Here is a 16,839-nt window from a genome sequence, read left to right on the forward strand (position 1 = left end):
ATTTCAAAGTTCTGCGCAATTCATTTTCACTAACTTTTCAAAAGTAAATGGTGCTCACTCAAGCGAAAATATTTTTCGACAGTTATATCGTCATATATATATATATATGCTTACATGGATCTGTTCAAATATGGAAAATCTTCAGGATATTTCAAAGGTATAATTTTACAGGATTTTTTTATGTGTAAACTTTTTTTTGATACACACTGTATATATCTGTGAATTATTTTCTTCGTCTATCAATACAGCTACACTAGACGCATGGCAGATTTTTTTTTTAGATAGGTAGATAGATAGATAGATAGATAGATGGATGGATGGATAAAATGATAGAAACAGAGATACTTAATTGTATACTGTAGTTACAGCTTGATAGATAAATCAGATTGATAAAGAGGATGTAGGCCTATGTGCGAAAATAGAAAAAGGGGGGAAAGGAAGACAATCTATCGAACCGATAAGTTATTAGGCTAGGGATAAGTGATGCTCCCTAAAATACATACCACCTAGGGGCCATTTTCATCCGCAAACCCAATCAACTAAGAAAATCGTTATTTCAATTCTTCTATGGAATTGACCTTGGAATGACGTCATCACCTATGAGGAACATTGGGGAACATTCACACTTCTTTCTTCATCGATCTTCGTCATAAAAGAAACAGATTGAATGGAAAGGGATGATAGAGCGAGGGAGAGGAAGAGAGAAAGGAGAGGGAAGGTTGTATACAATAATATCATGGATTGGAAGTGTTTCAGGAAACCAATACTGACTTTCACTAACAAATCTGCTCTGCGCCAATCAGATGCAAGGATTTCGGTAGCTTATAGCAATAGTCAGTTAAAAATCCCTGATCATGTTGTTCCATAAAACCCTTCCCTAGCAAAGCGATTCATGATAAGATACAAACATGAAAAGGAGAGAGATAAAGTGAAATGAAACAGCAAACATTTGGAGTGGAGAAACTGATGTTAATCGACGTGTAATTTGACAAAAGAAATCATCTAGCAAAATTTACAGACAAGCTATAGGGGAAAGATATATTGAACAAAATGAAATTAAACAAATTTCTCTCCTCTGCGCTGTCCACTTGAGTGGTAAAAGTCTCGCTGAGATAATTACATGACACATTAACACCTCAAGGAAGAAAATGAGAGAAAGACAAACTTCGCAAATTAGAGTCCCTGAGGCGAGAAATGGCATATGAGCTCGGTTGGGGTACATCCCAGGAATACATTTTCTCACTTCTTTCACTTCATTGCACATGCTTACATTTATATTCCCAAAGATACTTCCTATTTTTATTTGATTTATTCATTATAGATTTTCTACAGAAAATATCTTAGGTTATGTAAATTCATTGCTTCTTACAAATTGTCTATACAAAATATATTATGTCATGAAAATTTCTTTTTCAAAAAAATTACTAGGTTCTTATCAAAATGAATAGACTCTATTATATTCGATGAAAAGAGTCTTTTGTCAATAATAATACTCATCTTTGAAAGGAAACCATTTCTGACATGACTGATATTGACACGTCTTCCAGAATGAGCAGATTTTGGGGCCTTTATTGGTCTTTATTTAACATACATGAATTTGGAAGCAAAAGTTTTTTTTCTTTTATCCTCTAATTCGAGGTATTTATAGAATTTGCATCATAATTTATTTTTTATTTCTCGGTGGGAGATGCTTTGTGCCATCATTTCCATATTTGGAGGTGGAAAAATAAACAATACATTGTTAAAGTCAAGTCAGAAATGTCGATTATTTTCTTCTTCACTTCGCTCGCTTTCCGATATTACGTAGGAGGGTACGTGTACACACAATCAAATTGCATGAGAGGGGCGCGGGTTCAAATCTCAGCCACGATGTGTTTTCCTTCAGCAAGAAATTTATCCACATTGTTCTGTACTCAGCCCAGGTGAGGTGAATGGGTACCCGGCAGGATTAATTCCTTGAATGCACCAAGCGACTTTAAGCCCCAGTCACATATAGAGCCCGGACCACCCCGGATCTGATCCGGGGTGGTCCGGGGAGAGATCCGTGTTGGCACCTTGGGCATCCTTGGAGGTCCGGGGTGGTCCGTGTTGGTCCTTGAACGTCCGGGAGGCCAACACGGCAGTTTTTGACTGTCAAAAACATCCGGCGTCATCCGTGGACTGCCGTGTTGGCAAAGCCATCCGGGATGGTCCGTGTAGGTCCGTGTGGCTGCCGTGTAGGTCCGTGTAGCTGCCGTGTAGGTCCGTGTAGCTGCCGTGTAGGTCCGTGTGGCTGCCTGGAGTATCCTTGGCAGTCCGTGTTCTTTTTTCCCCATCAAAATCATTACAGCGCTATTTACTTTATGAACTTTTCAGTAGTTATTAAACAGTTGACACAAACATGCTTAATTTATTCAAGTGGATGATTAAATGATTCAGGATATTTTCTTACGCTTTGGAGATTGGCCCCAACCTAATATTTGTAAACTTAGTGCATGTATGAATAATTTTTTTCTTTTTTTTTCCTAATATTTACCCACTACTTTGTTATCATATGTATATGTTATATGTTATGTACCTGTTACATCGAAATTGTACATTAAGTTTTATACTACTGCCCTGCATCGACAGTAATATGCGTCATAACCTGGGCCTATCTTAATTGTTATTATGTTTTGTATAGACTTTGTAAATTTCTTTCCTTTATTGTGATTTTAATGAAGTGATACCAAATCAAATCGAAATTACATTTGTCGTTCAAGATTTAAAGTACTTAACATTTAACAACTACTGTTAAAACAGTAAACTGTGTTGTATAAAAAAAACTGCGTTTTTACTGGTTAAGGAAGTTTTGATATATTTTTAAACACAACATGATAATTTTGCGACAAGGATGAGAAAAAATGAACAAATAGATAAATAAATATATAATTAGATAAATATCAGCTCATTGTTGTGAACAGATTTTCATTTGCCGTGCTGGTCAATATAGCTGCCGTGTTGGTCCTTGAGCTGACGTGTTGGTCCGTGTAGCTGACGTGTTGGTCCTTGTAGCTGACGTGTTGGTCCGTGTTGTTGACGTGTTGGTCCGTGTAGCTGACGTGTTGGTCCGTGTAGCTGACGTGTTGGTCCGTGTAGCTGACGTGTTGGTCCTTGTAGCTGACGTGTTGGTCCGTGTTGCTGACGTGTTGGTCCGTGTAGCTGACGGGTTGGTCCGTGTTGCTGACGTGTTGGTCCGTGTTGACGACGTGCTCTGCCGGCATGGTCCGTGTAGATCCGTGTGAAGCTGCCGTGTTGATGCCGTGTTTACAGTCATCCGGTTCAAAACTATCCCGGACCTCCCCGGATCATGCCGGTATTGCCGTGTTGATCCGTGAGGATCCGTGTCTATATGTGACTGGGGCTTTAAGCCCCAGTCACATATAAACGCGGATCCTCACGGATCAACACGGCAATGCCGGCATGATCCGGGGAGGTCCGGGATAGTTTTGTCCCGGATGACTGTAAACACGGCATCAACACGGCAGCTTCACACGGACCATGCCGGCAGAGCACGTCGTCAACACGGACCAACACGTCAGCAACACGGACCAACCCGTCAGCTACACGGACCAACACGTCAGCAACACGGACCAACACATCAGCGACAAGGACCAACACGTCAGCTACACGGACCAACACGTCAGCTACACGGACCAACACGTCAGCTACACGGACCAACACGTCAGCAACACGGACCAACACGTCAGCTACAAGGACCAACACGTCAGCTCAAGGACCAACACGGCAGCTATATTGACCAGCACGGCAAATGAAAATCTGTTCATAACAATGAGCTGATATTTATCTAATTATTTATTTATTTATCTATTTGTTCATTTTTTTTCTCATCCTTGTCGCAAAATTATCATGTTGTGTTTAAAAATATATCAAAACTTCCTTAACCAGTAAAAACGCAGTTTTTTATACAACACAGTTTACTGTTTTAACAGTACTTGTTAAATGTTAAGTACTTTAAATCTTGAACGACAAATGTAATTTCGATTTGATTTGATATCACTTCATTGAAATCACAATAAAGGAAAGGAATTTACAAAGTCTATACAAAACATAATAACAATTAAGATAGGCCCAGGTTATGACGCATATTACTGTCGATGCAGGGCAGTAGTATAAAACTTAATGTACAATTTCGATGTAACAGGTACATAACATATAACATATACATATAAAATATTTTTTAAATGAAATGTGAAATAATAATAACAGACAAAGTAGTGGGTAAATATTAGGAAAAAAAGAGAAAAAAAATTATTCATACATGCACTAAGTTTACAAATATTAGGTTGGGGCCAATCTCCAAAGCGTAAGAAAATATCCTGAATCATTTAATCATCCACTTGAATAAATTAAGCATGTTTGTGTCAACTGTTTAATAACTACTGAAAAGTTCATAAAGTAAATAGCGCTGTAATGATTTTGATGGGGAAAAAAGAACACGGACTGCCAAGGATACTCCAGGCAGCCACACGGACCTACACGGCAGCTACACGGACCTACACGGCAGCTACACGGACCTACACGGCAGCCACACGGACCATCCCGGATGGCTTTGCCAACACGGCAGTCCACGGATGACGCCGGATGTTTTTGACAGTCAAAAACTGCCGTCTTGACCTCCCGGACGTTCAAGGACCAACACGGACAACCCCGGACCTCCAAGGATGCCCAAGGCGCCAACACGGATCTCTCCCCGGACCACCCCGGATCAGATCCGGGATGGTCCGGGCTCTATATGTGACTGGGGCTTTAGGAGATGGAGCTGCAACACGGGTAATATAATTATAGTGTGCCATTGAATAGGAAACTAGATAAATCGGCGCCTCATAAATGCTATATATCATTACATGTATTATTACATGAGAGCATACCCCCCCTCTCGAAAGATAAAAACTTCTAAAAAACCAAGGGATACAAAAAAAGAAGAAAACAAAAACAGTTGTGATGTCGCTTCTTTTATTTGTCATTCGAAGGGGGATGCCTCCTCCCCAGGCGAGGATAAGTGACGTTGCGTTCCTTTTAAAGGAGGGGAGATAGAAAAAGGGTGTCACATTGACAACATCTTTGAGCAGACATGCAGGTGATGCTATCGTATTCTGAAAGTTTTTCGTTTGACTGGGAAACATTCGAGATTAGATATCGAGTAAATATAGTTTGGAGGGGATGTATTAAAGGGGTCACCCCTCCCCGACAATATTTCACAAAAATAATGATTTAACTTAACGTGATTATAATTATATTAACCTTTGTTCTGCCAATGAATGCCTCACAAAATATGAATGAGTAAGATTTAGTGAAGGAAAATGATTCATAATAAAATCAGAAAAATGTATATCAATATGTTATCATTTATATTTTTATAAAGAAAAAATACATGAAAACCCAGATTGCTTAAGGTAGAAATAAAATAGCAGATTTAGGTGAAAATTATATCGAGAATTGAAAGAGATTGTTCGCGTCATAATGAGCTTCTAATTATGTTTTTTTGCCCTCCCCCTCTCTCAAATTATGTTTTATATTTTATCTAGAGTTTGATGGGATCATACATATTCTCAGTAATTGTGCATTTTCGTGTGAACCATTTTACTCCCCTACTCTCCCCGATGATCCCTGTACTATGGAGAGTAATTTCCCGCGGCAATCCCTTGATGTAGGCAAAGAAATACGAGTGCAGGTGGTTGGAGAGAGGTCACGTGACCTAGCCCTCTTTCATGTTCATGAAAGGTAATAATGAAGGATAAGAAGGAGTAGAGAGGGAGAGGGGAAGAGGAAGAAGAAGAAAAAGAAGTAGAAGAAGATGATGATCAAGAAAAAGAAGAAGATGAAGAAAAAGTGAAGGTACAAGGAGAAAAAGAAGGAAAAGAAGAGGAAGAAGAAGGAGATAGAAAAGACGGAAGAATAAGAAGGAGAAGGAAAAGACGTAAGAAGAAAAAGTAGAAGATAATGATGACGATGATGATGAATAATGATGAAGAAGAAGAAGAAGAAGATGATGAAGAAGAAGATAATGATGATGAAGAAGAAGATAAATAAGGATAAGAAGAAGAAGAAGTAAAGGAAGAGGAAGAAGAAAAATAAGAAGAAGGAGGAGAAGAGGAGGAGGAAGAAGATGATAATGAAGAAGATAATAATGAAAAAAACAGAAGCAGACAAATCTGGCGATGTAGGAGTGAGATGCAGAGAAGAGAAATATACAGATTTGCAGCTGAACAGACATGCTGGATGAATCTATTAACCTTTCTGTTTAAGTCTCTCTAAAATCTAAGGAGAGTGTCTTGAGAAAATAATACTCCATTCACTTTATTCCGATGTCATGATATTCTCGGCCTGATTAAACAGATAATACGAGAACTGCAATTCGTTCCATTGTTACTTTTGATAAAAAAAATAAATTAGAGAGGATTTAAAGACCTTGTAAAACAAGGAAGACACAAAGAGATACACACTGACATTTTGATTAAGGTTTGGAATCTCCTGTCTGAAAACGAATCCTCGAAATATAAGTTAACAAAGATGGTTAGCGACTGCGCAGTGTTCCTCCTTTTTGTTAACTGCTTCCGTAAAATATCCTTAATTGTTTTCTTGCAAAATGTTAACTGGAAACAGAAACATTGATATTCATCAACATTTGACAGGAAAGTTTGCAGATTAAAAAAATATTGTCACGTTTGCAAATGTTTGACAGAGTGATAACCAGCATTCTTGCAAAGAATCAGATGTTACAGTGGTCCTACTTAAAAAATATATACCCGTAATCTACGTAGGAGATCTTCATGGAATTGACTACAATGCATTGAGAGCAAGCGAATAGATAAAAAATAGGTTGATAACAGACCTAGAGGGACTAATCTTGTTTCAAGTTACATTCTGATGATATCAAAGTCCTAAGAAACATTATATGATACGCTTTGAGATATTGAAGGCCTATTTACTATATTTACGGGGGCAGCACTTGATGATGACGTCATCAGGATGGCATATTGCAACGCAATCAGTATTGTACAACGCCTACTTAGCTTGTTGTACGCGATCAAAATTTATGGGAGGCTGAATGTCACACATTCGTACCGTTAATTGCACACAAGACGTAACATCCAAAATGTACCGTCCAAAATGTACCATTGCACGGCTTTAGGAGGTGACGTCACAATGCGATTTCATTGAATAAGGTAACAATGCGCGTACAGCCCGCTGGCTAAATGCGCAATGCTGTCCAAGATCATGACTTGTGCGCTTGTGGGCCCGGCTTGTGGGATTTTGCTTTTTGCTTTCAATATTTTTGCTCCCTTTTCATAGATTACTGGAGGGAAAAACTCTTGTGTTTTTTCATATTTTCGCTAGATTCCGAGGCGTTGTACAACACAAATAGCGAATATTCTTATTCGTGCAATGGTGCGAGATTTCGCATTCGGTGAAAGAAAGAAACGCTCTATTCAACTCGGCTAACGCCTCGTTGAATAGAGCATCTTTCTTTCACCTCATGCGAAATCTCGCACCATCGCACTCATGCCTATTCGCTATTTGTATACTGTTGGTCTGTTGTTTTGTTTTTCCCCTTAGCCCGGCGACATTATCAGGCCTTACAGTTTTCTCTGTTATGAACCAGTTGGTTGACGTTTAAAAGATATCTAGTCCACGCGCCGTGCGTTATTTATTAGTCAACCACCCCCTCCCCAAAGGACAGATGTATTACAATAAAGGCATATCCTTAAGAATTATTGCCTCATTAAGTCCTGGCCACACCGCACGAGCGTTGGTGGAGCGGTCGTGGAGCGGTAGGGAGAGAGGGTTGAAGTTCGCTCAAAAAATTGGGGAAAAAATCGACAACAAAAATCGAAAAAAAAAAAAAAAAAAATCGAAATCTAAAATGGTGAACGGTAGCGAGTGATGATGATTTTTTTTTTCTCTCCGCTCCACGACCGCTCCAACAACGCTCGGGCGGTATGACCTTTACCTATCGCGGGACTAGTGAAGTGCATCCGCGTAACGAACACCTTTTCCTAAATACTATACTCGTCTCGACTGGAGATACCAATGATTTCAATTATATCCCCCAATAGTTTCTGATTTTCAATTAATGAGGGCGTGCTTGAAGACGGATGCTTCTAACAGGTTGATTATCTGCATGAAAGTATGGAGTATTAAACTTCGAGAGATGAATATGGCTTGGAAAGAAAGCCTCCTATACCTATTGAGGGTACATTATTGCTACCCCCAACTGACTCTTGATTGGTCAAGAGATCAACACAGCCAAGTATATCCAGGGATACTTAAATGCACACCTGAATACACTTTTGAACAATAGCCATTGTTCACCAAACTACAGCAAATTTAAATAGCCTGATGCAACCCAAAAGGGGTAGCCAATTTCACATTACAACAAAAAGAAATAAATAAAATGGAAATATATATGTGTGTATAATATATGTATATTTGCTAGGGACATAGACATGAAAGAGGAGCAGATATATGAATGTGGGGGGGGGGGGTAGGAAGATTAAGATTGGATGTCGGGGATAGAAATAAAATCAACATGTACAAACTATCTAAGGTAGATGTTGATATCGCTCCACCCACTGCTTCATTTCAAGCATATCATTTTCCCTTAACCCCTCCCGGATTATTAAATCCATCCAGATAGCCCTCTTAAGCACACAACACATTCTCCTTTCACTGCCTTTCATCTCCACTACCCCTCCCCCCTCCCCTCCCATCTCCCCTTTTCTCTTGCTCTCTCCCTCTACCACTCTCTTTCCTCCTCATTTCGCCTCCTACATTTTCTCCCATTCTCTTTCTCTCTCTTCCCCGCTCTATTTTGATATTGTTATTGGGCTTCTTCCTTGTTCAGTTCAATCTTTTCCTCCCCTTTCCCGTCACGATAATTACACCTCTACACCCGCTTATTCATTCTCCCCTTAACAGCACCCAGTGTCTCCTTGTTCCCTTTTCTCTGTCTTTCAGAATCATTATCTTTATCTTGTTCCTTATCTTTTTATTGCTTCCATAAACAAGTCCTATTAAATTAATTATCATCTCAATCCCATTAATTCGTTCTTCTTCCAACCACCGTCTGCCTCACAAACCTCCATTTCTCTCCATCGATCATTTATTATTGTGGTTTTCATTAATGTTTAAATGACTCTGTTCTCTAGCCACGCTAAATCACATGCATTCTTCCTCTCCCGTTATCTCTGTATCCCCATGTCTCTCAGTCCCTCCCTCTCTCTTTCTTCTTCTAACCCACTCCCTCCTTCTCTCAATCACAGGGGCGGAAATCTCTCCCAAAAGGCCAGGGGGACAAGGGCTGGAAAATTTGACAAGGAAAAAAAAATAAAGGTTTTCATCCCAAAAGTAAGGTCATCTCGTCTAAAAAAAACCGTTTTATTTCGATTTTTGAATGATGTATTTCTTACCATCATAAAAGACCACAAATAGAAGGGGGAACATTTTGTATTGTGTCCCCCTACTATTTTGAGTAGGGGGGACACGTCCCCCTGGGATTTCCGCCCATGCTCAATCATAACTATTCACAAAACATTCTCCTGATCTGTTGGGCATTTCATGATGTAGGCCTATTCTGTCAGTAATTTTCACCGACATTGAGATATTCATAAGTAAGGAATTTGGTGGGGCCCTGGGAACAATTTGTTTGTTTTTAGAGGGGGTGCTGAAGTAAAATTTAACATGCAAGAAAAAGGGTTTTGATATAAAATATAGGTAATTTTGGTGACATTTCTGTTGTCATACCTGACAGATTTTCAGGGGGTGCTGCTGCCTATGGAGAGTAACACATGCAGCACCCCCGCCCCCTTAGGAAATCTGTTGGGTGTTTCAGTACTCCTGCTTCCAAAGGCCAAGGACTTCAGTAGCTTATAGCAAATAGAAGAAGTCATTATTTGTTTCATTAAAAGGTCCCAAGACGTCTCGTAAGATGGAATTTCTCCCAAGGCAAGGTTACGGTTCATGCTCTTATCTATATTTTACCCCCCCCCCCCCAAAAAGGAAGAGATTTCTGCAATAACTTTGTTTTCTCTTAATGTTCTCATTTTAATAAGTGCAATCATAATTTTAACTTAAAGACTAGAAAAGTGGCTCTAAAATTAGAAGGGGAAAAGACACATATCACACTAGAGTATTGCAAATAATATCATATATTTCTCTTTTATTTTATATACCCATTGCAGAAGCAATTTATCCACATTCATAATATACAAGTGTCCTCATACTCTGTACACATTCATCTATATAATTCTTCCCAGTCAAATAAATTGTGAAAAGGGCAAAAGTATAACATGATATATTTTTATGAAAACATAAATTTTGGCAATAAGGCGGCTATTTTGAAAGAGTGATTATCGCGAATCAAAGCGTTTCAACGATTGTGGATTACAGAAAGCTTGGTATATTAAACTTGATAGACAGTGATACCAACAAAGCAAATTTTGCTAAAGTTATTTAAGTTATTTGCAGTGTGTTTCACTGATGTAATCATAACCACAAAATATATAGAATTGCAGTTTCTAATTTTCATTAAAAATACATTAAAAAAGCTTTACATAATAATTCACACACGAAAGAGGGACGATGTCGACTAATATTCAGAGAAGAATTTTTAGGACTACATTCACATCTACAGGATTATTTCTGATAAAAAAGTTTGCTAACTTTTGAATGTGCATTTTTGGAAAATGAAGAATGAAAATACCCTTTATTGTAAAGTGAACAAATAGTTTTATCGTTACTAAGGCAATGGAATAGCTGAGTGCCATCTGTGCAAAGATCAACATTAAAATATAACAGTTTGGACATTGGAAATCATTGAAACTCTGAGAAAGAGTTTTTTTTCATTTATTAATTACATGGCAAAAATCATTCACGATAAACAGACTATATTATTGTGTCATTTTAATATTCAGATGGAAGACAGATATCATTGTCTTCATGTTTTATCAAAACACTGATGAAAAAATGGAAGCATATCATTTTATGCAAATAGCAAGAACCTTATTCCTCACCATCCCCCCCCCCCCCAGAAATGGTTACAAGGTGGCATTTTAAATAGAGCACTTAGAGTAATCATGGGTACAATATGCTGACCTTGACTTTGGCCTCAGACCAATGCACAAAACCTGTCAGAAAAGTTCCATTTACCCAATTTGTGACTTGGGAATGTAAGCAACCCATTGCAACTGTGAGGAAGGCACACCATATGCACTCCTAAAAACTCTCTCAAGTTATATTTCTTGGCAATGACCCATACTACACAAAGCTCATTAATGAGATTGATTCTTATTACATGATGAATGTGATTAACAATGCAATCAACCAGGAATAACATTAGTATAATTGAGCTTTATGTTGTGTGGATCTGGGCCCTGTTGTACAAAGAGTTACAATTGATCCGATCAATCGTAACTCTATGGAAATCCATCAGTGCCATAATTTTTTCTACGAAAACTTTGCACAATGTCCTTTTTATGCAAAGAGAAGCGCAGTGAATTTTTAAGAAAACTATGAATGCATGAATATACATTACAGCTAGAAAACATTTTGAACAAGCATGCATAATAGATGTTGATGTTGCTGGCCGCCCATAGTTGCAATTGATTGCATCAATTGTAACTCTTTGTACAACAGGGCCCTGGTATTATGCAGGCTTCGGTCAATTTTACTACAAATGTATCTTTGTTACACTGCAATCATTTCATTACATTTCTTAAAAATAATTCCATTCAGGATATGATTCATTAATACCAATAATGATTTTAAAAGAGATGAAGTCGACTATTCTGAGATTTGATTCACTACCAGATTATTCAAATGAATTTAAACTATACAGATGAATTACACATTAATCTTTAGTTGCCCTTTGTATATGTAAGTTCATCTAAAGTGGACTAAATCATTTTTAGAGTATACCGTATACATTTAATGACTGATATTAATGGATATATTTATCAAATAAAACAAGGTTATATGAACAAGCAGTATCAACATATGGACAGCCCGCTGCCGTTATTTGAAATCTTTTACAAAAAACATTAACAATAACATACAAGAAAAATCTTACTAGCTAGGTGAATGAAATAAAATAAGATAGGAGAGTGAGAAAAATCAATGCAAAGTGCATTTAAATTCTTTAAAATGTGTGACTTTCTGCAAAAAAATACAGTAGTAAACATTGAGGGTGTCCCTAAGCGATAAAATGAAAATGAATTTGGAACTAAGTCCCAAAACCTGAATTTTGCAATAATTTCCAAATGTTTTATGAAAGGGTATGCATATCAAGACTATCATGAAGTACAAGTCTCCATTGAAGAATAGTCACCGTGGGATAGAGATCATTAGAGTTAAGTTCCGTGTAAATATTAACAAAGTTGGATGGAGTACCATTTGAGGTCTTCAAATATCAAGAAAACAATATAAAAACACAATGGCCCATATTCTGAAAGCTTGTTTAACCTACACACATATAGTAGTCCATGGTCTAACTCTGTGTTAAAATTATGGGAAGGCAAACATGTCAAAATTTAGTAAACAAAGTCTGTTCCTTTTGATCACTGTGCTCTTTCTTCCTGTTTTAATTAATGGAAAACAGTAGAAATTCAGTTATTATTCCCAAACAGGGAATATGACTGACATGAGTAACAGATGGTCTCATAAATTGGTCCTGTACTGTTAACAATTTTCGTTACGATTGGGTATCCATAGTTAAACCTCAACTTTAGACCACTATTCAAAATAAACCAGATTTAAGAATACGAGCCAATACCTGCTGGAAAAAGGCTAATGCGGAAATAAGAAATATTGCAGGCTTTATGTAAATGAATCTACTTAATAATCCATTATAGGAATGTCTTCCAAACTGTATCTGACTGAACCAGCCAAACTAGATTTATATTATAAATCTAGTTCTAACAACAAAAAAGAAAGACAAACATAATAAAACTGAAAGACAAAATATATATTGATGAGAAGCTTGAAAGCACATGACTTGTATCGATAGACATGCAGCGTTTGCTGATTAGAACATATATTACAGTGGTGCTAAAAAGATAGTGAACTCACCAGAAAATGAATGCATTTACTGTGTTCAAGAACTGCCATGTGTTATTCAATGGTGATAAAATATTACATTCAATAAAGTCTGTTTCCCCGGACTCGCCGAAAATTGTAGAGTTGTCGTCCATATTCAGCACTCGGCATGAAGGAGTGCATATTTTGTTGGGGTTCACTAACTTTTGAGCACAACTGTATATGTCTGGACAGCATTAATATTCTTCAAGTTACATAATAGCAATAGATGTCTCTGGCACCAATGGGTAAGGGAGGTAATTCCCTACTTGTTGAATTATTTGAAGCAATAAAACGTTTAAACTTGTGCAGCTGTGCTCAAATATAATCTATTTTCTCCCACTGTACTCTCATGAAATATATCAATCTATTTCCACAAAACAAACGATAAAAATCAATATCTATACATAAACCCTATACAAATTTGAATTCATATACAACTGTATCTATATACAAATATAAGAAAAAAAATTATGATGTACACAAATTTGGAACAGCATCACTGCTAACATGACTGTTCTCAAACTTATGATCTATTTTGCAGTGAACTTTTCTCATTTATATTCAAGGACACTTGAATCTAAGACAAGGATATTAATACTGACATTATATTCATGGACTATCATGAAAAAACATAACAGAATAAAAGGATAAGTCCACTTCAACAGGTTGCTCTGATCATAAAATAAAATAATACAGTCATAACACTGAAATTTCATCAAAACTGATGTAAAAGTATGGCATTTTAGAGTTGTACATACTTTCATTAAAAAAGTGATATTGTGTTATAATGAGGGTGGAATGAAAAAAAATAAAAAAGCACATGATGTCACATACTCGCTGTTCATTTTGTATTATAGTGTATGAATTTCAAAAATTCCGATTCTATTGCTTTTGAGAATATAGGAGATGGCTTGATCACACACTGATCACGTAATTTGCCATTATATTTTAAACCTAATGTGATTTACTTTTAATTCACATTCAATTTCAATGACTTTTCAGTGATATATTTGTTTGATTTTCTTTATTATTTAAATGAACTTCCAGTCGGGGTGGATTTGGCCTTTTAGGAACGTCATGGAGATTGGTATGAGGTTTTATTTGGCCACATCAGAATGTATACCGTATATGGAACCTACCGCCCCCAAACCAACAATGAGTCGCCAAAATGAATTTTAAGATTTGAAAAAGCACATCCTAATGTTTTGAATGATGCATAACTTGTAAAAAAAATTGATAAACAATAATCCATTCAAGTTCTTGATTGAATGTAGAAAACTCAGTTAAAGAATAAGGAAAAAAGTTTTGAAGTCCAGGGTTCTCTTAAGTTCAGTGAAACATCCAAGCAATCGAGAAAACAATGGTGTCAAAGAAAATTTGGTAATTTGTCTTTTTTTTTCATCTCAAAGCAACAACTTCAAACGTTGACAGTATGAAGAAGATTTACTCCTTAAAGGTCAAGTCAACCTCAGAAAAATGTTGATTTGAATTAATAGAGAAAAATCAGACAAGCACAATGCTGAAAATTTCATCAAAATCGGATGTAAAATAAGAAAGTTATGACATTTCAAAGTTTTGCTTATTTTAAAGAAAATAGTCATATGAACGAGCCAGTTACATCCAAATGAGAGAGTCGATGATGTCACTCACTTACTATTTCTTTCGTTTTTTATTGTTTTCATTATACAATATTTCAATTTTTACAAATTTGATGATTAGGACCTCCTTGCCTGAAGCACAAAATGTTAAAATAATGGAATTCCACATGTTCAGGGAGGAATGAAACTTCATTTCACATGACAATGATGAGAAAATCAAAATACTTCATATAATAAACTACAAAAGAAATAGTGAGTGATGTCATCAGTTCTCTGATTCGCATACCGAACAAGATGTGCATATAACTGTTTTGTGAAATGAAGTGAAACTTTAGAATGTCATAACTTTCTTATTTTACATCCGATTTTGATGAAATTTTCAGTGTTACACTTGTTGAATTTTTCTCTTTTTATTCAAATCAAGTTTTTGTTGGGGTGGACTTGTCCTTTAAAATAAGCTAAGTTTTACCCTTTGAATAACAAATTACTATTTCGGTTATTTACAGAGAATCATCCTTGCAACTTTTTTGTTGGTTTTGGAGTGTCTGATCACAAATGGTGTCACAGAAATACAATCATGTTGGCATATTTCACTGTCCTGTGGAACAGTTTCCTGAAATCTCAAAAATTTATTGCCATTTATTCAATTGTGCAAAAAACATTTAAAGCAAGATTTTTTTTCAAATATGGAATGCTAAAATCATTTTGAATTGTATTTATTTAAACACTTAAAATAACTCATAGTTTAGCCTGTTGAAAGGAAGGTTCTTATAAAGTCATTTGATGTAAAGTAACTTCCATGTATAATGACATAACTATTTCAAGAAATCATGAAAGCATATAAAGAATATTCTCCAAAATGCATCTCCCATCATTTCTCAGATACCATTATTCCTGCCACCGATATCTTCAGCATATCATAGCAATTGTAGAAATAAGAAGGATGAAATAATGATGTTCTAACGTGTCATTTTGTGACTTAAAACCAACAAAAAAAACCCAGTCACCTGTTCAACAAAAGCTTCGGAGAATGACTTACAAATTTGTAATTATCTATAAAAGATGTAAGTGGAAATACTAATATGTTTACTATTATTGAAATTCAAGTGAACGAATTAAGCGACACATAATTCAGTTTTTGTTCGAGGCCACATAAAAAAAGGTACAAATTCATGCTTCCTGGCTACGAAGGGAATGAATTAAAAACGTTGGACAGCACCACACAAAATGTCTATTTTTTTTCCTAAAGTTTGGAAAAGAGTTTGGAATGCTTGATCTAGAAGTAGAACACCCCACGTTGGATTCCTGTATGTGGGTCTACACTGGATGACTAATTGGTCCAACACTAGATATTTGGAAGATTCTTCTTCGAAGGCACTTGATCAGGATGGAGGAATCCCCTCTTAGAACTCAGGATGGGCGATCCTTCTCAAATCAATACTGAACTCCCCAACTCAAAATCCTACAAATGGGACTGAACTTGATGAGGAGCACCGCATTATGCAAACAACCATATAGTTCCAACTCTGGAGAAAAGATCTTTTGTGGTGTTTCGTCATCAGGAATGGATGGATGTATGATGACGTTGAATGGGGTATGACTCAGATAAGTTACTGGCAATGATGGCTCCATCATAGGTACGTATTTCCTTCCATTCTATTCACAAACATCTGCAAAGGCCAAAACATAAATACACAATCATGAAAATATGTAATATAAGTACATATAAACACATCCCTCAAAAATCTTTAAATTATGTACATTAAACGGTGGCTGATCTAACCGGATTAGTCACAATACTTTGGCTGGGCCAACCACTGCGCACTAACAATATGGGACATGGTATTTATTTTTTAATGTTTAGCTATTGTTGTTTTAACGTTGTCTTCATTGGTATGCACACGCCAAGTGTTCATTTCAACCACTGAAGATGAGGCTGCATTCTGCGGTATGTAAGCTTGGTATTAGAGCAACGCAATGCACATTGCTAATTGTGCATCAAGTTCAATGGCAAAATGTGCACTGTACGTACTGTGTAGGAATGATTCTTTTCAAAAGTTACTCATAAAATGCTGAGGTTTTATTGTCTTGATTTTCACCTTATTCTACAATAACATGGATATAT

At 36.6% G+C, this 16,839-nt stretch overlaps 1 protein-coding gene across 5 annotated transcripts in view; it reads right to left on the reverse strand.

Annotated features, from left to right (window-relative positions):
- Positions 1–15,960: 15,960 nt before the first annotated feature.
- Positions 15,961–16,839, reverse strand: part of LOC121425498 (pleckstrin homology domain-containing family A member 1-like) — an 82,525-nt gene continuing 81,646 nt past the window's right edge. For all 5 annotated transcript variants that reach the window (XM_041621567.1, XM_041621571.1, XM_041621570.1 and 2 more), the window contains one exon: positions 15,961–16,384. In XM_041621567.1, the coding sequence (XP_041477501.1) occupies positions 16,346–16,384 (39 nt within the window). In that variant the 3' untranslated portion in view covers positions 15,961–16,345. The remainder of the gene's footprint in view (positions 16,385–16,839) is intronic.

Source organism: Lytechinus variegatus, chromosome 12 (genome assembly GCF_018143015.1).
Source record: "Lytechinus variegatus isolate NC3 chromosome 12, Lvar_3.0, whole genome shotgun sequence".
NCBI lineage: Eukaryota > Metazoa > Echinodermata > Echinoidea > Temnopleuroida > Toxopneustidae > Lytechinus > Lytechinus variegatus.